At 34.2% G+C, this 24,955-nt stretch overlaps 1 protein-coding gene and 1 long non-coding RNA gene across 6 annotated transcripts in view; one reads left to right on the top strand and one right to left on the bottom strand.

The window, feature by feature from the left end:
* LOC108003176 (dipeptidase 1-like) overlaps positions 1-24,955 on the bottom strand; it is a 205,398-nt gene that overhangs the window by 111,061 nt on the left and 69,382 nt on the right. For 3 of the 4 annotated variants that reach the window (XR_009832737.1, XM_062085265.1, XM_017065305.3), the window contains exons 2-3: positions 8,428-8,860; positions 1,064-1,372 (exon numbers count right to left, since the gene is read on the bottom strand). Coding sequence is in view for 3 of the 4 variants with exons in the window: in XM_062085265.1 (XP_061941249.1) it covers positions 1,064-1,372; positions 8,428-8,670 (552 nt within the window). In the remaining variant the exon portion in view is untranslated. Of the gene's footprint in view, positions 1-1,063; positions 1,373-8,427; positions 9,013-24,955 lie in introns of all 4 variants that reach the window. The other variant, XM_028669391.2, reaches the window with a different exon arrangement.
* The window catches only part of LOC108003164 (uncharacterized), a 208,326-nt gene that overhangs the window by 131,503 nt on the left and 51,868 nt on the right, over positions 1-24,955 (top strand). The window lies entirely within an intron of this gene.

Raw genomic sequence — 24,955 nt, 5'->3', positions numbered from 1 at the left:
AAACCCTGATCGAAGTGCGAGGAAGTAAAGTCGTCAATGGATCAATTTTTTGATCTTCATAATTCCAAATTACCACTCTTCTTCTCGTGCTAAAATCAATATCAGCCTCGAAATTGTCAAGAATTCACAATTCGTGGAACGTTTCAAATTTTTCTCAAAATGATTTGAAAAAATTTTTATCAAATATCTATCATTCTAAAAAATGAACAAAAGAAAAGAGAGATACGAAGAATTAAAGAATTAAAATCTCTCGAGAAGAAAATTGTTATAGTCGATGCAATTCCAAAAGTGATTTTGCAGTAGAAATTGCAAATTCTGAGAAGGACTTGCACAGCTAATACTTGAATATTTTATTCGGTTCAATTTTCTCGCGTTTAATGCGCCACTTTCGCACGGAACGCGACCACGGAAACAATTTAATTCCCGCCGACCGATAATCCGGCCCGAAACAAAGGCGCGAACGCTAAATTTCATTTTGCACCCGTGACATCACCCGCCTCCACCACGAATAATACCTCTGATGAACGTACCACAAACACCGGGAACGAAATGTTTGAACATGCCGAAATGTTTGAACGTGTTCGTCACAGGTCGAAATTATTGCACAATAGTTGGCAGTGATCTCGACCCCAACAGTGGCTAGAATAAATTTTATTTTTCCTTTGTGGATACGTATAAACGTACACAACCATCCACGAAACGAGGCGATTTTTATTATATCGTGTTTCCAATACGACCAAACATGTACAAAGAGAGTTTTTAATATTCCTTCTTCGTATAGATATTATACAAACGATCGAATCTTAAAAATTACAACCTGAATCGAATATTGTATGAATATTCTTATACAACCACCATATTACTATAACCTGACAACGTTAATTAAATAGCAATTAGAAAAAGCCAATTCCATAACAATCGCGAACAAAATCCTTAAGCGGCCTAATCAAATAATCTTCGTAGATCCTAGATTAAAGTCCACGTTTCCCATTGCGATGTCATTATTACACCGATTAGAACCCATAAAGCGAACGATACGAATTGGAAATTCAGGGCAATTTACCTGATAGTCCATGTAGTTCCCGTAGCCCATGTGGTTGCAGGTGCAGGCACACGCCTGGATGTGCCTCCTCATGTCCAACTCGACCTCCTCCCCGCAGACACCCCTGCTCGCCGCCATCATTGTATCGCCCATGCAGTAACCACTGGTGCAATACATCCTGGGATCGGTCTGGTCCAGGTATCCGCCACCGGTGTCGTCGTATCCGAGCCCGCTGGCGCACCTGGAATCCGAGGTGTATCCCACGCGAGATTGGGGACGCTCCTCGTATCCCAGCCTGGACTGGGGCCGATGGAAGCTCGGAGGTACGTCCTGCGACACGAGCAAGATTTTGCTGTAAGCTGGTGCCCCTTCACCTGGTGAATTATTGAGGAGGAAGTTTGGAAGGAAGTTTGAGCGCGGAGTGAAAGGTTTGGTTGGTTGAAAGGGGTGGTTGGATTGCTTTAACTACGTGGTTCCGTGGTATTATTGAGCGAGGGGGTTAAGAATTGCCGGAGAGACGAATATTCGAACGAGAGAATTTTAATTAAATTAAACAGGTTCGTCGAACATTATTTATTTTGTCGAAACGAAACGAGGAATTCGGAATTTTAAATATTCGAGGACAAATATATAATAATAGAGTATAACGATTTTTAAGTATTCTAAATAAGATTTGATTGAACTTTTAAATGAACTGATATTTCATATCTGGATTGGAGAAAGTCTCAATGAAAAAGATAATCCTGGGTTAAACGCAGTGGAGAAGGAAAAAGATATATCTTTTGCTTTTTTTTTTACAGATATTACAAGAGAAGAAAATTGATTCTAAATGAAAAGAAATTGGCGAATAATCGATGAACGAAATTTATCTTACGAAACTTTTAGTTAAGTAATATCAATATTTTAATATATAAATTTGATAAACTTTAATGCAATCTTCCAGAACAAAAGACATCTGTTACTTCCCAGAATCAGAATCTCTTCATCATCAAAAATATTCTATTTTTCATTTGACACCGTCCACTTTTAATTCGATTAACCAACTCAACACCTTGATAAAGGATACCTCCAAGAAATGTCTTAGCGAGACGATAGTAACGGCGCACATTCCATTGACCTACATCGTTCGAATTCTAATCAGCCCTCATTCCGTATGAGTAATCTGCTACCCTATAATTCTTCGCGTTGAAAAGCGTCCGGGGAGACAACGGATATCGATTTCAATTTGAAAATGGTCTCGATCCGTGAATCCGGCGAAACACACCACGGGGAACTTTTGGCCACCAGGCTTTGTTCTTGGGAAGTGGACGATGAACACGATTCTTGACAAAAGAAAGTCGTCTTATCTTGTCGGAGAGGATATTGTTCGTTCATTGTTTATTTCTCTCTAAGCTATTTTTATGAATTCATTTTTTTTTTTACCATATGGAAGAAAACCATATATTTCAAGAGACGGAAGGAGGAACGTTGAACTCTTGAAACGAAGGAAAAGTCGAATCGAAGATCTGGCCTGTATGTATTCGAAGTAATACTTCCATTTTGCCTTCGTAAACGACGCATTGATTTGTCATTTGCCGAGATAAAGGTAGACAGTTTCCCTCTTTGGAGAGTGGCTTTTAAGAATGGCAATAGAGAAGGAGGAGAAAAAGGGAAATCGGTTCGATGACCGCCCGCTTCGACACCGACTGACAATGAAACACTTCAGAGAAACATTATCGATCCCTCGCGATTCTTTCGTCATCGATGTTCCCTCTTCTCTCTCTCTCTCTTTCCCTCTTTCTCTCTTTGTGTTGCAGAATCTCGTAAACGTTACGAGTATCGAGAATCGTTACGATCCATTGTTCCACGATGTATTTTCAGATGCACTTTTTTAATTTTTTGAATTAGCATTTCTATTTTAAATGCAACCGGTTTTTTTTGGAATCTCTCAAATGATTAATACGAAATGATTAAACGATTAAAATACCGAAACGATCGAAGAAAAATTGAATGAAATTAAATTTAAATCGTTTTATATCTTATTATTTTCAAAATTTATTCGAGAAATAGAGGGAACAATCGAAGTGCTTTTTCATTTTATTCCAATATTGCCGAGATGCAAGGAATATCCAAAGTGTCCATAACGTTTAAGACGGTACGGAAATTATGAATGGCCTTGCAACCCAGTGACCTATATTTTTTCTTGGAAAAAATGTGCGCTACGTTCTTCCAGGAATCTGTCTGGAATTTGAGATAGGTCAGTGAGACAAGAGATCCGAATAAGCAGCGAGAAGAGAATCAATGTCGAAAGTTATATATCGAGATGAATCGAAAAAGCAGGTTAAAGGGGATGATTTCTAATAACTTTTCACTGAAAGTAATGTTCCTTAATGTTAAGATATATTTGAAATAAACGAAAAGGCAACATTTTAAAGGGCAACGTCCCTTCCTTCTACCCATTAATAATAATCCTGGATATCCTCCACCCTTATTACACCCACTTTAATTTCAACGCGATTCATCTTGAGGCTCGCCTCATCTTTAAATCGCATACAATTCGATTCATCGAATTAATTAAAATACGCAGAAAAAGAAAGAGAAAAAGAGAAAGAGAGAGAGAGAAAAGAAAAATATTCTCCTCGTTCCGCGCGCATTGAAAATTGCAAAGCAATGGCTGGACAGGTGGCTGCATTCCCGGGCTTATTGCCGGGAAGAATAAACGTTGATTTATTTCTAACAGGATAGCATTTCCCCCTCCCCCGTCCTCAACTCGTTGCACGTTGCCCGAATTTCTAAAATATGGGGGGAGGAACGGAAACGCGCGGGACGGGGAAACTGGGCCAAATCGATACCGGGCCAAATATACGTACGTGCAGGCACAAAAGTTCGAACTTGAAGCGTGCATACCCTCTTCTCCCCACCCCCACTCGCCCCGTGGTCGAATCAATTTTCGGCAACCGAAAGGCTGTAATGGTCGACGGGGGGAAGGGAAGATTTCGAGGCCGGTGGCCAGCGGCCAACCGTGCCTATTTCTGCCCGAGAGCCCGTGCCTTTCCACCTGATGAACACGCAGGTTTGCTCTTCGATATCGCAGCCGCGATACGTGGAGCAGTTGGAGGGAGAGGGGGTGTGGAGATGGGCGAGCCTGTGTGTTATTACTGTACGTAGATGCGTGATGGTCGTCGTTAATGACACGTGTTCGATTCGATGGTGACGGGTCGATGAATAATTGGATTGGGCAAGGGGACGTATGAGGGGGAGAAGGGGGAGGTGGTGACAATTTGATCGGAGGATGGGATGGATACGGATGAGGATACATGGAGTATTGGCAAAGTTTTGCAGTTTTAAGGAAGATGAACGAAGAGTTTGCAAGGTTTATATATTATTGTTATTTTCTTTTTTCTTCTTCTTGCAGAGAGAATGCGTGGGAAAATAGTTTTTAGTGTATTATTGTAGGAAATTGTATTGTAGGAATCGAATCGAAATGTGTATCTGTTCAAATTTGTAATTTATTTTTTGGTAATGCGGTTCTCCTCGATATTTGAAAATTGTTTAATTTATGGTTCGTTTTAAAACCTATATTTCAGAGATTTGGTTCCTCCTAACGGATTAAATTCGGGACGAATTTGCGTCGCCAATTAATTCTGGTAATTCTATTATATTATTGTATTATCAACACTTTTGCACTTGGAATACCAGTTTTTATTGACCACGTTTATTCATCCCCTAATACGCAATTATACGAGGCTATATTTATTTGTATTTGTAGAGATTTTAATCGATGATAATTATCGATTATCAATTGTACTTTTGCGATAGGAAATCTGGATTTCATCCGGAAAATTGTTTCGAAGAAATTACTCAAAATGTATAAATTAATGAATTAAACCACGATATAATTGTATAATTTTTATCTTTGACGGTATCAAATTATATTCAAAATATATATTTCATGGTTGAAGTACAATTTTTATTAGTGATAACCAATTTCATTTCTCAAATTAACAATTTCAACATTTTTCAACTTGCACACGCAACTATCTCGCGTTAAACACTTCAACTTCTCGAATCAGCGCAACGTACTTCGCGAAAAGAATACTTGAAAAATTCTCTTCGAGGAGAGTTTGGAAAATCAACAGAAATCGAATCGAACTCAACAGCTGTTCAACAATCAGCTTTCTGACTGAATTCGAATTCTCAAAGTTGAAACACTGGAATAGACGTCAGTAATATTCGCAATTCGTTATTGTCAATGACAAATCTTTCTGCCGTTGAACGAAACGATACACTTCACTTGACAACTAGGTCGTGAAATGGGAAGAGTATGGGGAGAAAAACAATTTTTTTCACTCCCTTTTGAAATATATTTTTCCCCCTTTATTTCTATTTTCCCTTTTTTTCTTTTTCTTTTTTCTTTTTTTTTTTTTTTTTTTCTAAATCGGTACAACGTTACGATTCACGATGAATATTGTTGACAGTGATGAATATTCCTCTGATATGTAACACTTCGACTGACAATTGGGTCGTAAAGTGAAAACGGTAAGGAAGGATCGTGATTCGTTTCGTTTAGATATTTTAGAACGAGTAGAAAATGTATCTGTTTCCAATAAAATGAAATATTATCGCATATACTTGTTCTATGTTACTATGTTGTATTGTGTTGAGTACGATATAAGTTCTCTTTTGATAATGCAATATATTCTGTGGTTACATTTATTTTTGTGATATTTTTTTTTTTTTTTTTCTAATTGAAAGAATTCTGCAAAAACGTATAGATTTTATTTCCTTATTACGGATCCAAAGACGGTTCCAAATTTCAATACATTGCACTCAAATAATCCAAATAAGATAATGTCTGATTATGTTTTATTATTCATTAAGAAATACAATTTAAGTTATCAATAAAATAATCATCATCATTTAATAAAATTTGATTGAATTTCTATACTCTATCTTCTATACTCATATTATCAACATAATAAAATGTAACGTAAAACAATTATAGATTAATAAATGATTTATCTTTGATCTGCTATATAGATGATATAAGATGATATAAATATGTGCAAAATATTTGAGGAATATAGCTTGTTATTTCATGTCCAATTGACTTTTAAAAGCCACTCGTTTATGAATAACGTTACAAGTGGCCTTTTCTTTTGTATTTTCAATACATACTTCAACTATTATTTGATAAATTTCAGACAAAGAATAAATACTTCTCCAAATTTAAGATTTTAGATACTAATTAAAGTATTGAGTATGTTTAGTAGAAAAAAAGCAACAGTTAATCGTTATAAAAATTAGAATAATTAATTTTTGTAATTTTTTATGAAAGTTAATTGAGTGAAATGAAAATTTTAATATATATTTTAGAATATATATCTTTCATATGAAGTACATTTGAATGGATTATTTAATTTATAATTGTTTACCTTGCACAATCTTAATTATAATAATCTACAAGATTATTTCATCAAAGAATCATAATAAACTTAATTAAACTTAATTCGTTATTTTATTTATCCTTTATTTATTTTTAATTAAAAATGAAACGATTATCACGTTTTAACCTCATATCCATTCAAACCAACCAACCAGAAGATTATTTCAATTCGTTTTAACTATTTTTTATTTTAATCCATCACTTTTTCATCAAAGAGAAAGAGCGAGTTTTATTTGTATTCTTTTATATTAACATATTTCATCGCTCAATGTTTGATCAATTTAAAATTATTAACACTTTCTAATTGCATCTATTTGAAGAATTTCGTCTCATCTCGTTTCACCATCGATTTTCACCACAAAATTTTCAATAATCATTCAAAGAATGCGTAAAAGAAAGAAAAGACAGAAATAAAAAAGAAAATAGAAATAAGAAAAATATATTCTCTTAAATAATACGACGACAAAGCGAAAGTACAACGCGTAACTCGTTGTTCTTGGCAATCATAATTTCGGTTTCACAAAACCTTTCTGTTCATTAACAACTGTTACTTGGAGACTCGGCGGAGGGCGAACGAGTAACAGCCGGAAAATATGTATAACAGTGGGAATAGTTTAAGGCGTAACGACGCGTTTCCATGAAACGCAGCCGCGTTAATATTACTCAAGCTCAAAGCAATATGCGCATATCGTTAATTTTAGGTGCAACGAAGTAGTAATGCTCGCTGAAGCGAGGATCAAAGTAAAATACGTGGCTCGCGCGTTGCTTAGGAATTTTAAAAACGAGAAGTTTCATTGAAACGGAGATGGCACCACGTTGTGCTTACGCGCAGAAGAAAGAAGAACGTGGAAATCGATGACTTAGGAAATAGACAGATTACTATCACGAATTTTTCATTCGTTTTCTTCCACTTCATTGCCGTCGATATATTCGATAAACACATTTTTTAATCAATTGATTGTCTGTTCGCGATTATACGCATATTTCTTCCGTCTGACTATGACTGGTATATATGGCTAGTCTATTCCACTTGATCACTTGGCTTGCGTGGCTGGCTAATACTGATCTGAATACGAGGCCATATTCCATCGGCTCGCCTATAATTGCCCTATTCTACTTGTAGGACAAAGCCAGATCTGTATCACTTATCTTGCAATAACTGTATCACTCTATTGCCCCAACATATTTTATTTGACCGTCTTATTTTTATTCATCTCTAACCATTATTATTATTATTATTCTTTCCGGCAAAAAAGTAATTCAACTTATTCTCAACTTCTCGATTAACAAGAGATATCAGCAGGCATTGTAATAACATTTACATCCCGTCTAAATCTCTGGCCAGATTCCATAAAATCGCCAACGACCGTCGACACTGAACAATAATCGTCCGAGAAATTAGCCCCAGGTGCTCCGAATTAATGCCCCAATTAGAAGCGTTTCAGGGCCGCGTAAGGTCGATGTAAGTCTTTAACGTTGCACCAACTACTCCCCAACCCCCGTACCACACGAAGAGGGGAGCAGGTCTTGGAATTAGTTAAGCCGAAATGGCTCATATTGCCTGGCGTCAGACTATCGAACAAAGTTTCCACCCCGCTGAATCATCAGCGGCTTTAAAGTTTCCCCTCTCCCCGCCGCTAATTAACCCCTCCCCCTCCTCCAACGCGGGAAATTTAATTTCCAGCGCGCAATAATCGTAAATATCAGGATCGAGAGGAGTGCGCGACGAACTCGTCCAATTCTATCCCGCCCGATCAAAGAAAAAGGCACTCTCTACCCCTCCCTCCCCTCTCTTTCTCTCTCTAAACCAAAATTAAACTTAATTTCAACGCGACAGTACGATGTTAACGAAGAGGAGGGAATACTCGAGGCAAGAACGAAGAATCTCGCGATTCCAATCAAATTCCTCGAATCTTTTTGATCATCGATGACTACTCGACGATTCGAAGACGCTACGTACCTGAGGATAGGCGTCCTCCTGGTAAGGGGTCCTGCGATGACACTCGTCGTAGCACCTGCCATCATATCCGCTGGGCGGGCGTGGGTACGGGTCCTGGACCGCGGCTGCGGCCGCACAGCAGTCGGGTATCTGCGCCTGGTAGGTCTCGTACGGGCACTTGTCAGGTTGGCCGGCTGCTCGCGGCGCCTGGTGCACCCTCTCCTGGGGACCGGTCCCGTAACCGGTTCCGCCGGAGTGATGCATCGTACCTCCCGTCCTTTCACTTCTCCACGGGAACCACGATCACTGCATCGTCGAGCGAACCAACGATCGACGCCGCGCACCACGTCTTTGCTGGCTGCCGCGCCTCGCGCGGGCCCATCGTCACTTTTCACCGCACCCCGCCGCGTGCACCATCCCCGCCGCCCCGATCTAACCAGGGCCCAACGTGGTCCTGGATGGATGATGGACAGGGTGAGACAGGGCAGAACTGTCTCACCCCCGTCTGGTCAACTGTCTCGAACCCTTCTTCTCTCGCCCTCGGTTGTCGTTGCGAGAGAATTGAGAAATGTATACGTTTCTTTTATCTCCTGTCCGGAGGTGTTTCTTTGAACAAGGAAGTGGATTTTATTGCCTCTTATTTTCTTTTTTTTTGAACAAAGATTCAATTAGGTTCAGATGAAGTAAAGAATGACAACCGAGGGTTAAAGTTGAGGTTCGATATTTTGGAGGATAGAGAGAGAGAAACTCGATTAAAGATTGGATAATGATTTTGAAATAGATATATAGAAATAGATATTCGTGATTCAATATCTGGGATGGATGTTTGTATGATTTTTTTTTATTTGGAAAAACAATCCTACGTTAAATATGTGGTTTCATTTTGACAGAAGAAACTTTTTCCAGCATTAGCTGCAAGAAGAGAATGTTTAAGGTGAACAGAAGAAGAAGAGACACGAAATTGGACAGCAAATCTATAGTAATCCTTCGTTGTTGAATTTCAGTATGGTCAAAATATAAAAAAATGGAAAGAGAGATAATAAATTTCGGGGTAGTTTGTTAAAATAAATAAGAAGAAAAAAACAAAAGATAAAAAAATTCATGCACGAGAGGAGAAAGATATTTCTCGATTGATTTTAGCGTAGATTGTATAAGAATTGGCAAAGTTTAACAGGATGTAGGGATAGGAAGTTTCGAAGTTCGTAAAAGGGAAGACTTGGTGGTGCTCCTCTGATCTTGGATTTTCCTACTTTTTGTAAAGTTCGATAAGTCGAGATTAAGCTTTCAACTGATTTCACAAGTTGAAGAAATTCGTTGTAGAAATTGCAACAATAAATCGGCAACTTTTCTTATTTTCGTTTCAAATTTAATATTTGAACATTTGTCAATCGATTAGAAAGAAGATAAATCTTCTTCCTCTGCACAAAAAAAAAGAATCTTCTACAATCGAAAGAAAAATTCTCTATAAAGTAGATTCCTTCCCTTCTTCAAATTTCTTACGTTCAAATTCCTGACTAACTTCAGATCGATCAATTTTCATGCCAATCAAGAAAAAAATCGATCAATCGATTAATATTATTATTACGAGAGGTAATAAAACCCGATCTAATTTCCCACACAGAGAAGAAGATATTCTTCATTATTCCACGGATATCCAAATATCATCGGATATCAACAAGAAGAAAACAAATAGATTCGAGGAAAATCTCTCCAATTATAGGTTCGTATAATGCGAAAGTATCGGCTTCCATCGAATTGGGCACGATCGTGCGATTCCAATTTACCACAGGTTATTCCTCGTACGAGGCCATTATTTTCTTCCACATTTCTTACACACAGAATGTTCTGGAAATACTCTCTTCCACCCTCCTCCCTCCTCTTCCCTATCTCGAATCTGAAAAACTCGTCTCGATGAAGTGATATCGATGGATAAAAGGTTGATTCGTCCAATGGAACGATTTCCTGGCGCAAATACTTCGAAAAAGATATCCGCGCTAACGTGAAAAAAAAAAAAAAAGAAAAAAGGAAGACTCCGGATTTCTAACAGAACACCAGCCACTCGAGAAATTCATTGGTTTCGAAGCAATTATCGTGGCCAATGTCGTGTTTCGAATACCGCTTTAAAATTTCAATCCGTCTTTAATTACGAGAAGATTCTCGTGTCTCGTTTCACCGGGCTACTGTTTCGCCACGAAAATCCGACAAGGAAAGGTACTTAAGGGGAAATACGTGTGTTCAACGAGCGTGATATTTCTTCGTTTCATTTAAGAGAAGAATATGTTTCATTTAAATCTCTATTGATTTGGAATTTTCCTCGTTTCTCGGGGAAAATTAAAATTAATTTTAAAATTTAATTCGAAACTTTAAAAGTTATAAGAGACAATGGTAAAATGGATAAATAAAATAGAATTTTTAGAATTTATCTTCCGATAAATCATTTTCCTTTTAATTAAGGAAACAATTTTCAAACAATGTTTATTAGGATGATGTAGTTCGAAAAGTAAAAATCTCTAATGTCCAGCCCCATCGAAGATAAAGTCTCTTCAATTTCTTAAAGAACAACATCATTATCCTCTCTCACTATTACCCAGCCAATCGTCGTGAAACTTTCGAAAAGAAAACCCTCGTGGAATAGAAAGTATCCACTTTTGGAGAGGGAAGAAATCGACGACGTGCAGGATGGTATAGAAAGTAGAATTGATGGAATAAAGGCACGTACACCGGAAGTAGAGCTCCAAGGACCTCCGCTTGTGTGGAAACGCGAGAACTGGTTTGAAACAAAAGGGTCTGAACAGGGGAATTCGTGGTCGAATTGGGGTCAGAAACGATCCCAGGTAGATAGACGTGGACAATACACGTGTGTGTACGCGTGTCTGGCCGGAGAGAAAGAGAAAAAGAAAGAGAGAGAAGAGAAGCGTGCAGAGATTTCGCCTCTTTCCTTCGATGTTCGAAGATTGATGATTCGAATTGATAAGGATTGATCGCCCTGGAATAATTCGAGATGAATTTCTGTTCAACGCGACGAATATATTTCTCGACATTGTGGATGTTTTTTTATTTTATTTTAAATAATATTATTCGAATGTAAAGATAAATTATTATGTTGTTTTGGCAATGCAAATAATTCTTAAATGATATTATTTGAAATATAAATTATTTTAATATATTTGTTTAATCTGTAAATATGTTGTATTTCTGATGGAATTTTAATTTAATTTAATTCCTCGAGGGCCGTTTTTTAAAAGATTTATCGGACCGGCGAAATCATCGTGGCAATTTATAGCAAAAAGTTTAAATCGTATATGTTCCTTTATCTGTTTCGTTGGACGTGAAGAGTAGGTTTCGAAGTTTGGGATATCGATCTCAACTGAAACTTTTGGGGCACGTAGCAGGATTCTTCCGCTTTACAAATCACGTATACGTGTATAAGGGCAAATACTGGAAACTTTTTGAATTATTCGTTTTCAAAGTTCAGAGAATTCTTCGTGACTCAAATACAAGTCACTTGATTAAATTATTAAAATCAATTTGCGTTGCGAGAATAGAGCTCGACATATTTCTAAACTCTTCGAATTTGTATCAAAGATGAACCGAATTTTAAAACTTTGCCCTCAAAATTCTCAAAATAACTCAAAATTGTTGTGCCAAAGATTAAGAGGAGCATCCATCATCAAACATCGTTTCGAAACTGCAACGAGGTTCATATTGCTGACAATTTTAATTAAACCTGCCTAAAGCGTTCACAAAGAGGCAACCTGCAACCCTGTTAAATCCATAATTCCGAGAGAAGGTCTCCTTCCCCTCTCTTCTTCCCCTATTTCCTCTTTGCCGTTGCTCCTCCTTGATCAGAAGGCTTGCCACGAAGGAAAAAGCTCTTCCTTGCTTTCAGCGATCAGAAAGTTCGAATGTAGAGAAATGTAAGAAACAAGAAGAGAAAGAAAGATGGTACGAGAGAAGACGAAGAGGAGAAATATGAAACGAATTGGAGAAAGAGAGAGAGAGAGAGAGAAAGAGTGGAGGTAAGAATCTCGTCGGTATGATTTCCTTGGCGTTACCATCCTGTTTTATTCATCACCATAGTCATCGGGATAAGATAGGATTGGTCAGTTTCAGTTCCCTTGGTAGCTTATACCGTGGACACTCGATGAACTCGAAGGAAATCTTGTTTTCGTTTCATTATAACCTATGTGTGCGCGCGCGCCGTCGAAAACGAATTTTCTTGGAACAGTCGAGTCTCGTTTCCTTCTCACTGAATTCGTGTTTCATTTCATATTCTTATGTTAATTGTAAACCGTGGTCTCGTTACATTTTATATTAATTAGAATTTAAGACTTCTAAAAAAAAAAATGATGGATCGTAAGAGATATTGATATTATAATTTGTAAAATTAGAAAATAATTATAATAATATTGGATAATTTTTTTAGTTTATATTTCTTATTTTATTTCAATTCTTTATATATTTCATTTATATAATTTAATTAATTAATGTCATTAGTTTCGGTAAATTATTATCTATCGTTAAAAACTTATTTTTAATTTTATTATTTTCCAGGTAAATATAATAAATTTAATTTTAAACGAGAGTGGATGAATACAATTATTGATATTTCTCTCCCTGAAGATATTTTTTCACTGTTTATTTTTCCCAGGGAAATTCTTTTTCACCGAGTAATTTTCATTTCAAAAGTATTTCTATCCGAATAATTTATTCTTGGAGAAAAGTAGTTTTACACGAAGATGTAAGTAGAATGGAGCTTGTTGTAAATAAACAATACTTTGTTCGTCTTATTTTAATCCAAAATGCAAATTGAATAATAAATATAAAGAGGTAAAACTGAGATAATTAAAAGGTGACAAAATTGTGCTTCTAAATTCGTCTAAAATAATGGTTCCTCTTCTAAGTTTAATTTTCCTTGATTTTCATAATTTTTATTTGAATTTATTCATACACTTCTCGAAGATTCTATCCGATTACGTTTAATTATAACGATAATTGTATTTACTTCGTCATTTCCTTTTCATCGAATTACGCAAGTTTTCAATTTTCAAAATATTTCTCCATTTAAGAGTTAGTTGAAATTAAGATCTTACTCCATTCTATAGAGTTTCTCACTACGTTCATTCGCAAAATATCTACTTCAATTGGTGTAGGAACAAATTATGAACAAAGGAACATTGAACGTCCGTTTATTAAAGAAACATTAATTTCCATCCAAATATTATTCAGAAACATAATATTCTAAGGCATCTTTTCTCGTTTCCAATTATCGTTATCCATTTTCCTCTTCGCTATCAAAACTTTTGTTTTAATGTTATTTCGACAATTGATCCTTGATAGAGGAACATTAATTAATTGTTTGTTGAAAAATATTATCTATCTTTCTATTATTATACTATCAATTTCCATCTTTTCAACTTTTGTGACTCTAGAAGTTGATGAAAGAACATTTATTATTCCTGGTATTAAATTCGTGAAACAAAAAATTTCCAAAATTCCATCGAAATACATTTATTTATCGAGTACTTGTACTTTTCATAAGAAAATATCTTTCATTTTGATATTATTTTAAAACATCCATTTTGATAAACAGACAAAAAAAATACTTATCATCTATTCGTTACAAACATTTTTCCAAATTCTTTCGTATTTTTCTACACTCCTTCAAAGCTTGAAAATCTTTCAACCTTCAGTTTCAATTTATTTAATTCATCTTCGACAAAGGAATCCTCCCTATTTATGTACACATTACACAAAATATTAGTCCTCAAAACAATCAATCCCCCGCAATAAAACCTCAATACTCAAAACTCCTCTTCGGTTTATCCAGCAGCTCCCCATAAAAAAGACACGCACTATTTACCCTCTTCAAAGCGCCAAGCCCCATTTAAATATCCCCAGGAATACCGCGCAAGCATTTCTCCCTTCCCCTCTCATATCGAACGACTTCGAAACACGCAATTTCTCGCATTGCCGCCGCGTTGAACCGCGAATAATTCGCCTCCGGATTCCCGGAGGCCGTTTACACGCAGGAATTATCATCCATTGGCGCGAAATAAAGGCGACGTTGATCTTCGAACGCGTAAAACTCTTCCTTCTTGTTTTCGATTTTTCTTTAAATTCATCCATAACGATTCGACATTAATATCACGACAATCGAATACAACTTTTTTAACAAGCGGAGAATTTAACAAAATATGTTTGTTTTTGGAAAATAATTCGAAAGGTAGAAGTAAACGAATGATTGAATAGATGCAGAAATAGATCAATCGAGGATAAATAAATATATTTAAGTAATTAACGGTCACGTGGCGCTAGTGTCACGTCACGTGATAGACTTAATAATACTTGAATACTATGATATATGATATATTTTTCTCTTTACACGATTACGTAAATATAACAACATTTATTATTTCAATGTATTAAAAAAAATCGGCTCGAACGAATATATTTAACAATTATAAATTAATAATTTTCCACACATCATAATATCCAAATAATTAATTGTAATCAGATAATTTTCTCTCCTTGTTGGATGGGAAAATCCGTTTCGTTGGAGCCAGAGGCTTCCTCTTTTACGTCGAGCTTCCTCGAGACGCGGTGGCATTCGTCTTTTCGCCGGGATGGCGATCATCAATCTTGGACAGCGAGGGTAACACGTTCATCTCCCAATTACGTGGTCCTTCCTTCCAAGGAAGAAGATTTGCATCCCGAGATCACTCTTCGATAAATCGACTTCTTGGACGTGCATCTTCTCGGCATCTCCTTCGCTTCGAAATGGGGGATAAACTTGCTGACGGGGCTTTGTGAAGAGAGCGCTTCTTTCTATTTTTCTTCGTTGCTTTTTGGAACTTCCTTCCTTGGTGGAAGGATTATTATCGCGAATTTTCATTCGTTTCACAGATTTGGACCGGTTTTGCTATTCCGATCAGCGAAGCACATGCGAAAAGAGATGCTTTGGGGATCAGAAAACACACTTTATTTAATTTCTTTCGTTTGACGATTCTTTGATATAATTTATAATAGATTTTTGATACTTTCGATCATCGAAGATTACGATATGTATATTTTCCATTCGAGAATTATTATGTATTCGATATGTTCTATATAAAATTTCACGTATGTCATATTTATAAAAGAAACAATGTCCAACGATGTATATATAATATAGTTTTGAAATTGGTTTCTCTCTCGCGAAATGTTATTGATCCATTTTACCGTTTAATTAAAATATCGCGCCTGTATTTTTGCCTGAAATGGAAAGATATCTAAACGAACGTAGCACGATAGATACTGTAATAATATAAGGTTTTCAATTGATACAATTGTAGTAATCCCATTTTCATTTAATGTTTTAATATGAAATTCGATATACTTGTACGATCATCTAATTTATATTAATTTCTGAGACTGTTATAAAGGCCATTATAAAGGATTCAGTGAATTCGGGCACCAGACGCGTTTTACGATATCCAGGTGTCGAGCAGTCATGTGCAACAAATTTTCGTTTCTAAAGGTGGAAAAATCCAGACCCCTGGTTTCCCTGATAATTTCCATTCATCTTTCAGAGAACTAATCGTATGGAACATTAATTTTGCCCTACGAAATATAAGAAAAATAATTTATAACTATTAGAGGGATATTCTTTAAATGGAAAAAAAAGTTCTAATACACGTAGATTGAACAATTATTATCTCTAAAGTTATTAAAGTTATTAATTTTTTGTGATATTTCAACTGAAATATTATTCTATAATGTTCTCAACAATGTATACAATATTTTATAATTAACAAAAGTAATAATGAAAAATTCTTTTAATCCACTTATAAAATTCTTTTTAGAAAATTCAATAATAATTTTTCAATTGAATATTGCTCTCTTGCGACCAAGAGAAGCTACAATAATAATAAAAAAAATCCAATTACTTCTCAATTATACTGATTCAATGATTCTTATCCTCTTCCTATTATAAAATTCATTGATAAATTTCCAATTGGATCTATCTATAATTCTTTTTCAATCAACAAAGATTGCAATCAATTTCCTTTTTAATTCTTCCTTATCCTTCCTTTTCTTTTCATTTGAATAATCTATTAATTACTTTTTCTCAAAAATAATTAAGAATAACAATAATTAAGAAAAAGAAATAATTTCCAAAAATTTCTTTCCTCCAAAATCATCCTTACATAGCAATAAGTTTCAATAAAAGTCAGATATAATTTTATTCCTATGCATATACATATTCGTATATCCTTATAATAAACAATTCTTTCTCCATCCACGATCTAGTAAAAGAAAAATTCATCTCGACACGAATCTGTCGTCTTTAACGTTCGATCCTCCGAGTAATCGATAACACGTACACTCTAAAAGTTGAACGGTTAATAGAAAGCTCAGATTACGACGTAGAAGATTCAATGGAAAAACCCTTTCTCCCCTCCCAGATATTTCCTCGTCATCGATAGTTGCTTCTTTGAAAATGCGAGGCGCGCATCCCGCGATGCTTAAGGTGGTCCTCTCCATCAAAGAATTACGACCCGGTTCGTAGCACAAACGTATACTTGACTGTGGAAAATCCTCGATTTCAAAGGGACAGAGGTGTTGGAGAATAGAAAGAAAGGGAGAGGAGGGAGTTGTCTTGTCTCTCTTGATCTCGAGAGGGGATGATAAGGATGGAGAAACGAGAAAACTCTCCCTCCAAGGATCATCTTCCAGTTTTCACCTGTACGAGCAAGATCGTTCCATCGTCGTGTCAAAATTTTGGAATTTCTTTGGAATTCGATAGAAAGGAACGATCTTTTGAAGACATCTTCTATTTCGATACAGTTTCTTCTCTTCCTCCAGTTTAGTAATTAAATTCCAATTAATTATTTTAATTGGCAAGACTTTCGGAGCAAATATACGATCTGTACACGATTCTCTTACTTTGAAAAGAGTTGGTTCGCGAAAGCCACGAGAACTTGTGCAACGATCGGTCACCCATAAACACACGTTTTGGACAAAGAGCCAGTTCCATTTCTCGTAATCGAGCGTAGTTGTAGCTCGTGTCTCCTCTTAATCCCACCAACTCTCTGAAAGTCAATTAAATCACAGCTCTGCATCCTCGATTTCGAGCACCATCCTTTACCAGAAGATCCACAAGGATCCTCGATTTCCAAGACACTGTGTGCAAGCTATTACGTTTTCTTATCCCTCCTTCCTGTCTTCCTTCCACACACGTGAAAAAAAGATTACATTTTTGGAAGTTCATGGATAACTTTCTCGTTTCCCTTCAGATTCCATGTTTCTGGCATGCCATAGTTGATTGAAATGTAGAAAAACGTGACGAAGTTTAAGATTTCTTTATCTTTATTATCTGTGAATATATTATTGTTTGTAAATAAAAAATTATAGGAAAAGAAATTATTAATTGTTGAATAAACGTATTTTTTAATTTATTTAACTCAGAATTATTTAGAAATTATATTCGTTGTTAACATTCAACAATAGTTTGTAATAATAAAAATATAATTATAGAAAAGAAAAGTTGTATATAAACGTAGGAATAATTTATAATAATGAAAAAATTGAATATTTTAGATTTCTATTTATCTCGTAATGCAATCATCATTTCGTCTCATGGCACGTGCCAACGTGGAAACTTTTCTTCGAACTATCTTCACGCGGACGTATTCGAGGTGTGTATTTTCTTTCTTTCATTCTATTTTTTCTCTTCTTCCTCAATGGATGATAACTGCGAAACCGACGAGGAAAAGTTTCTTCGAAACTTTGGAACGGGTTGACGTTTTTTTTTTTTTTTCTTTTTTCTATCCCAGTGCAAGGGTGGTTTGAGTGGGTAAATGGGGTGGATATTAAAGTTTAGCGTTCTATGTTTCTATCGAATTTTTATGTTTCAATTTAATACTTTGGCTACGTGCTTCGAATGTTTTGAGTTGGAAAATTTAGAAGAAACATGGATGGAGAATGAAAAAAGAAAAAAAAAAGTGGATTTTTCGAAAGAAGAGTTTTTTTCGCGATATTCCAATCAGTATATCAAATTTAATTTTTTAATTTAATTTTTATTAATCGGTATATAACTTCTTTAATTATAATAATAAATAATTATACGAAAAATAAATAATTATACAATTTTATTAACGAATCTTAAATATTCAGATATTTCAAATATTTTAAATGTAAAATAAAGTACTCTGTTTCGTTTATTTTACATATTATTCAAGTTTATTATTTTTATTTGATCAATTATAATTTTTTATTTAACATTTATGATAATAATAATAAAAAAAAATTCTCGAAAAACAAGAGAGGAAAAAGAAATTTGAGGGGAAAAATATCCAATCTAGCATCTTTATACGCTTTTGCATAAGAGAGCGTATTATTTGGAGAAGCATTTTTTGTTATATTTCAAGAGGGCATACGGATAAAAATTCGAAATAATAAAATATTCGAATGCCAGAGGGAAATATCCCCGATATTTCGAGACGCATGTGGAAACAAATTTTCAAATTTTTCGTGCATCTTCAACGTATTCTCGTGGATTCATCAGATCCTTGGTTCCCTAAGTATAACGGAAATTGTAGCTCGAATATACGTGCGAAACGTGTTTCGATATCCTTACAAGATCTTTACGAGCTTTTTACGAGTTTCTCGGTAGAGAAGTAGCTCTCACGGAGATACATATTCAAATCTGCCGTTTATTGAATTTACCTTTTCACTATAACCGTCATTTTCAACGTGTGTGAAAGAATTTTCTTTACTCGTATCATTCTTCGACTGTATTACAATTATTTTTCTGCTCCGTATACCTTTTACTTATTACGTTTTCTCGTTTTAAATTTCGAAGATTTTTAATCAGATTAATTTAATCTATATTTTAAATGCATTTTGATATTTGATGATAATAAGCTCTTTGTGAACTATCTGAATATTAATTAAAATTCGTTGTCTTCATTGCACGTTACAATATTATTGCTATTATTGGTCAGAGATATCTAATCCTACATCAATTGGAACCTCATATTTTCATAAAATTCGTATCATATTCTCTTTCCTCCATCTGTTGCATCATCGATATAAAGAAAAAGAAAAACGTAATACAACGTAAATATATCATCAAATTATTAAAATTATTTTTTATTATGAAATTTATTGGAGTATCATTGCAAAATATAATTAATTTTATTAAATTCTCTTTTTCTGATCGGAGAAAGATCTTCTCCACAGACGAATATCTTAATAAATTATATATCATTACTAATTACTTAATCAATATTAATTATAACAAAAAAGATTTTTAATTCAATTTTTCGATTTCACCAAGCATCGATCTTAATAAAAGATTATTCAAAATTTCTCTTCTTCTTCCTTCTTCTCATAGAAATTTTTCACAGATACGAATACTCTTTCCATCTCCGTGGTCGATAATGAAAAAAATCGCTGAGGGTAGAGGATTTTTAGCGGGGAAACTCCTTCGTAAAATTCTAAGAGGCGGATTTAGCTTAACGAAGCCTCGCGATATTCAGACCGTGGCCGCTCGTAAATTTCTCCCTGAGACAGATAAAGCTTGCCGGACGGCTTAACCACGAGAGGTAACTCGAATGTTTATCTCGTTGGATTCTACGAATTTTTTGGGGAGCCATGAATTTCTAAGTGTCGACCATCACGTGTGTCGTTCATCGATTTATCCGATTATCTCTTGTCGCCCTCGTAAATTTGTTTCCTCTTGAGGAAAAGGAAATGGGGATTTTCGTTTTTCTTTTTCTTGGAAATCTTATGATTTTTATCTCTCTTTAAAGAGCGAGGAAGAGTAGTGCATTGAATTTTTGATCGGTGAATCAAAGATTGCAGGAGTGAAATGAAATTTTATTTTTCTATATTTTTAGTGGACGATGAACGAGTAAAAATTGAATTATCCTTTGAATTCTTTTTAAAGTAGCTGCAGAAAGGATTCTATTTTATCGATTATTAATAGTGGAACTTGAATTAAATTTGGAAAAGTTAAAGATAATAATTTCAAATTAAAAGAGATATGTTGCAAAAGATGTTTGATTTAACAAAAATAATTAATATTTTTTTATCACTCCATTTTTTTCATTATACTTTAATTTATATTAGAGAATGTAAAATGTGAGTTTCCTTTCTTTGATATTTTAAAATAAATATACACAAAAGCAACGATCAGAGATATGGAAAATTTATTTTTTCTTGTTTCGTTTGATGAATAAATATTCAAATATTTGTTCGAGAAAGCCATGAATATATATCATATGTATATATTTTATTGTTCCAAATTTTTTTATTTTATATTTATTATTTAGTTTATTTCATTTTTTTTTATTTTGAATCGTTTATCTTTTTGTTATAACGAAGTGCAATCGATGGAAATAAATAATTCACGATGCTATAAAGAATGAATCAAAATCCTTTTTAAAAATTGTGCGTGCATTATAAATATCAAGAATTAAAATACTATTGTAAGTACTTTTAATTATTTAAAAATTAATATTATAATTATTATATCCATATTCCAGTGTAAAAGTTTGTAATGTATAACAAGATGAACTGAAGGAAAACAATTTAATAATTAAATAAAATATATCGAATAAAAATAGATTATAATTATAATTACTGATTTATCTATTTTTCCTCTTCCTAAATTTTTAGAAATAATCATTACAATATCATCAATCCATCTTATCATTCCAATTCTTAAAGCAATAACTATAAAATCCCAAAACTACAGTTGTAAAAACACGAATCAACAGACTAGAAAGAAATACTACCAACAAACTACCCCTTTCTTTAATTAACACTCGACTTAAAATCGACGACAACCTCAATCTTTAAAAAAAACTTCTAACTGTCAACGAATTTAACTCATCCAAAATTCATTGGGAGGGATAGATCGTCGTCTCACGGTAAAACAGGCAATGAAAGACGCAGTCGAGAGTTTCTTTCGAGTTTCTTCCAGGATAAAAAAATAAAATTACTTTTACGAGCGACACTCCCCATAGGCCGACCATAAACGCGGATGCTCGACTCATCTTAGTCGAATCCCCGTGAAATTTTTTAATAAAAGAAATCTTGCCAACAGTCTGGAGAGAAATTTATCGCCTTGGAAAATAATTTTTGCCTCAGATCCGGCCGAGATGAAGTATCCCACAAGTGATGCTGCGTTGGAGAAGTATTATAAATTTCTCGACCGTGATGTTGTTTCTTTTTCTTCCTTTTTCTTCCTTTTTTTGCCACAACTATTCGTTACCTTTTTACTTATTTATCAAGTCCAGTGTGCGATCGTTAGAATTTAGTTTTTTCTTTTTTTTCGATTCGTATTCCAAAGCTCGTTTTCGAGAATTCGTTGGCCGATTGCTTTTGGGTGCATTGACTCGTCGTGAGAGAGACGGTTGTCAGTAGAATGACGAGTGTTCCTTTATCTCTTTGGTATGATGTTTTGTTTTGTATTGGTGAAGTAGTGAGCATTGATGCGGTTTTAAAAAATATACGTATGTGTGTGTGTTCTATGATGTGAAGTGTGGAAGTATTTTTGTTTTTATCGAGGTTATTTTATAAATAATGAATAAAGTGATTTATTTATGTTCTATGTCTAAGTAAATATTTTTTCTTGATGTATTTATCAATATTTTCAAATAGGTATTGTTTTATTTTGTAAATAATTAAGAATTCTCTTCAAATATCGAAGAAAATCTACGATACCATGACAAACATGTCATATATCGCGTTACTCATAATAATTGAATATTATGAGAAAATTTTAATCACTTATCTAATGTGAATCGTATATATTCGTTTTGATCTTTGAAATCGATCTATAAAAATGTTCATCTTTTCAAAACACGATTTGTACACTCCATTGGTCTTCGTTTTTCTTTTTTTTTTTTTTTTTTTACGTGTTTACGCTTTTCACGCTTTTTAATTTCTCTTTACCTCACGATTTCTTTTTTCTATTTTTTCCTTTTTCAACCTCTGCACCCACTTCTTCTAAGCTATTCATCGAATTGCTCAATAAGGTTTCGCAGTTGAACCTTCAGGTCAGAGGTATTTGTTGAAGACTTCATAGTACAACGACCTCACTTTAGACTCTGCTTGGACTTAGATTTATTCTTCTTATTTTCTTTTTTTTCAATGTTTCAATGGAATCAGTTGAAGGCAATTGTTCTCTTTTTCATTAGATAGTAAAGTTGATATTCCTCTTGAAAATGCAACTCGATGTTTTTTTCGTTGGATTTGTATCAATTGCACAATCATCTTATTTTTATTTTACATGTAACGTAAAGAAATAAAACTCCATAATATTAAAATTAGTTTTATCACTTTTTTCAATCGATTCCACAAAACTTTCCTCCAAAATAATTAAAGTACAATTATACTCTTTTAATCTACAAATATCATATAATACGACGCATATAATTTTACCTTCAACTTTTCTACTCTTTTATTACTCGAAGTAATTGCATCATCAAATAGATAAAAATAAATTATCAAAGCTTTCATCGCTCCAAATTCCTTCCCCATACAATTATCCCTTAATTCCATCCCGACAAATTTCCCCTTCTCTCGTTATTCATAAAACAATTTCTATCGGTTCCAGATCGATAGGAAAAAATAAAAAAAAAAACCCCTCCATTTCCTTGAAATTTATTCGAATATTACAATCAACGTGGCGCAGAACGATGGTCGGGGAATCTCGTCAGAGTCGGTGATGGCTCGGTGCAGCTCGTTCCATTTCCTGATATAACGACCTCGAGAGCTCTATCAGAGCTGGCGTCGTCGATGTTCGACGAGCTTCCGACGAGCTTCCACGTTCTCGTGGAACGAGGAAGGGGTGTATTTCCGCGTGACCTACACCGAATCTTCTCGCGTCGACTCGATACCGATCTCGCGAGCGGATTTTCCGCCTGATAACCTTGAATTTCGCATTCAAAGGTCAATGATATTTCTCCCTCCTGCTTTCCACGGGATTCATCCGCCTTGTCTCTCGACGTTTCAGAATTTGTTTCGAATTGCAACCAATTTTACGCGATGTACTATAAAGAAAAGAATGACGGAATTCCTTTCGCTTAGTTCCAAATTTTTTTGGATCGATTTTTAGATATTTCATTTTTTCTCTCGCGTGATTTAATTGTATATTAATTTTATTTATCGTTAAAAAAATATATAAGATTTTTACATCTTCGTCCAAGATGAGTGGAGCGAGGTATGTATGTACATTTACAACCAGATTATATTAAATTATTGTCTCCTGGACAAAATCCAAATTGCGCACACTATCTGACGCGTAAAATCGTATTTAGAGAAGATTGACAAAGGATTCGTATTGATGGATCGTCAAATTGAATCGTTCAATGACAGATTATTAGGTGTCGGATTATCGAGATTCCATTGTTTAGGTTATAATAAGCGCCACAAATGAATAGAGATTTAGACGATCTGAACGCCAATGCGTACGTCTATTCAAGATAAGTTATGGCATATTCCATTAGGGATCTGAATTATCCGAATTAATTGGAAGCTCTTGCTCCATCCAGATTGCTAAGCAATAATATTTCTCTTCAAATGGAAATATTATTTGCCATAGAAAAATTACAATGTAATATTTATCACGCGTATAATATTACATGCATAATTTTGTTTACGATCGAAATAATATATTTGCTGTTACGAATGATTAATTTTATTTAAAATTAGATGAGGAATGGAATTATTATGGCTACGATTTTATCTAATGTAATTGGTTTTCGTTCTTTCGAGGAGGAGGCAAGATATTCGACGAAGAAAATCCATCGAGTTTCTCTTAGTGTATTTACATGCTTAAGAAAGATTCGAAGCGTGTAATACCATTCCTTTTTTTTCTTTTGCTCGAAGAGGTTCCAATCACTTGAACAACTGAAACATGCTAATTCGATAAGTATTTACGAGTATAACAAGAGAATATTACGCTTCTCACAATTCAACTTCTTGCTTCGAGTATATTTTACAAAATGAGATAAAATGTAATTGATTTGTGTCAGTGTTTATTTTACTTAATTTAATTGTAATTTATTTAAAGAAAATTGTCAAGAAAAAACGAATGTTCCAGTTTTTCTTCCTTGTCAAATTTAATTTAACGAGTTTATTAATTGATTAATCGAAATTTCGACGAGAAATTACTTAAACTTCATTTTCATCATCTCAAATTTATCCTCAAATTCTTCCTTTCCTTCCTTTTTAATAATTCCATACTTTTACTTCGAGTTTCTATTGGTTTCTTCCTGTTTCGTAACTTGAAAATAAATATATACTTTTTATATAAGTATATATTAAGATATCATTAAATATATTCATTAAATATTAGATTATTTGATATTTCATCCTCTTAATTTCTCTCTCAAACAGAATTAAGTATATTTTGATTATCTTTCAAGAAACTTTGTTTCAAGATAGTTACATAATTGAAGAAAATTTAATCACTTCATTTCCCTGTTGATTTTTCATCTTAAATAATTTAAACTTGATGATATATTTATTCGTTCTTATTTATATATTTACA

The sequence above is a fragment of the Apis cerana genome, linkage group LG14, assembly GCF_029169275.1.
Source record: "Apis cerana isolate GH-2021 linkage group LG14, AcerK_1.0, whole genome shotgun sequence".
Classification (NCBI taxonomy): Eukaryota; Metazoa; Arthropoda; class Insecta; order Hymenoptera; family Apidae; genus Apis; species Apis cerana.
The sequence above is the reverse complement of the archived record's forward strand: the minus strand, read 5'-3'. Positions and strand labels throughout refer to the sequence as shown.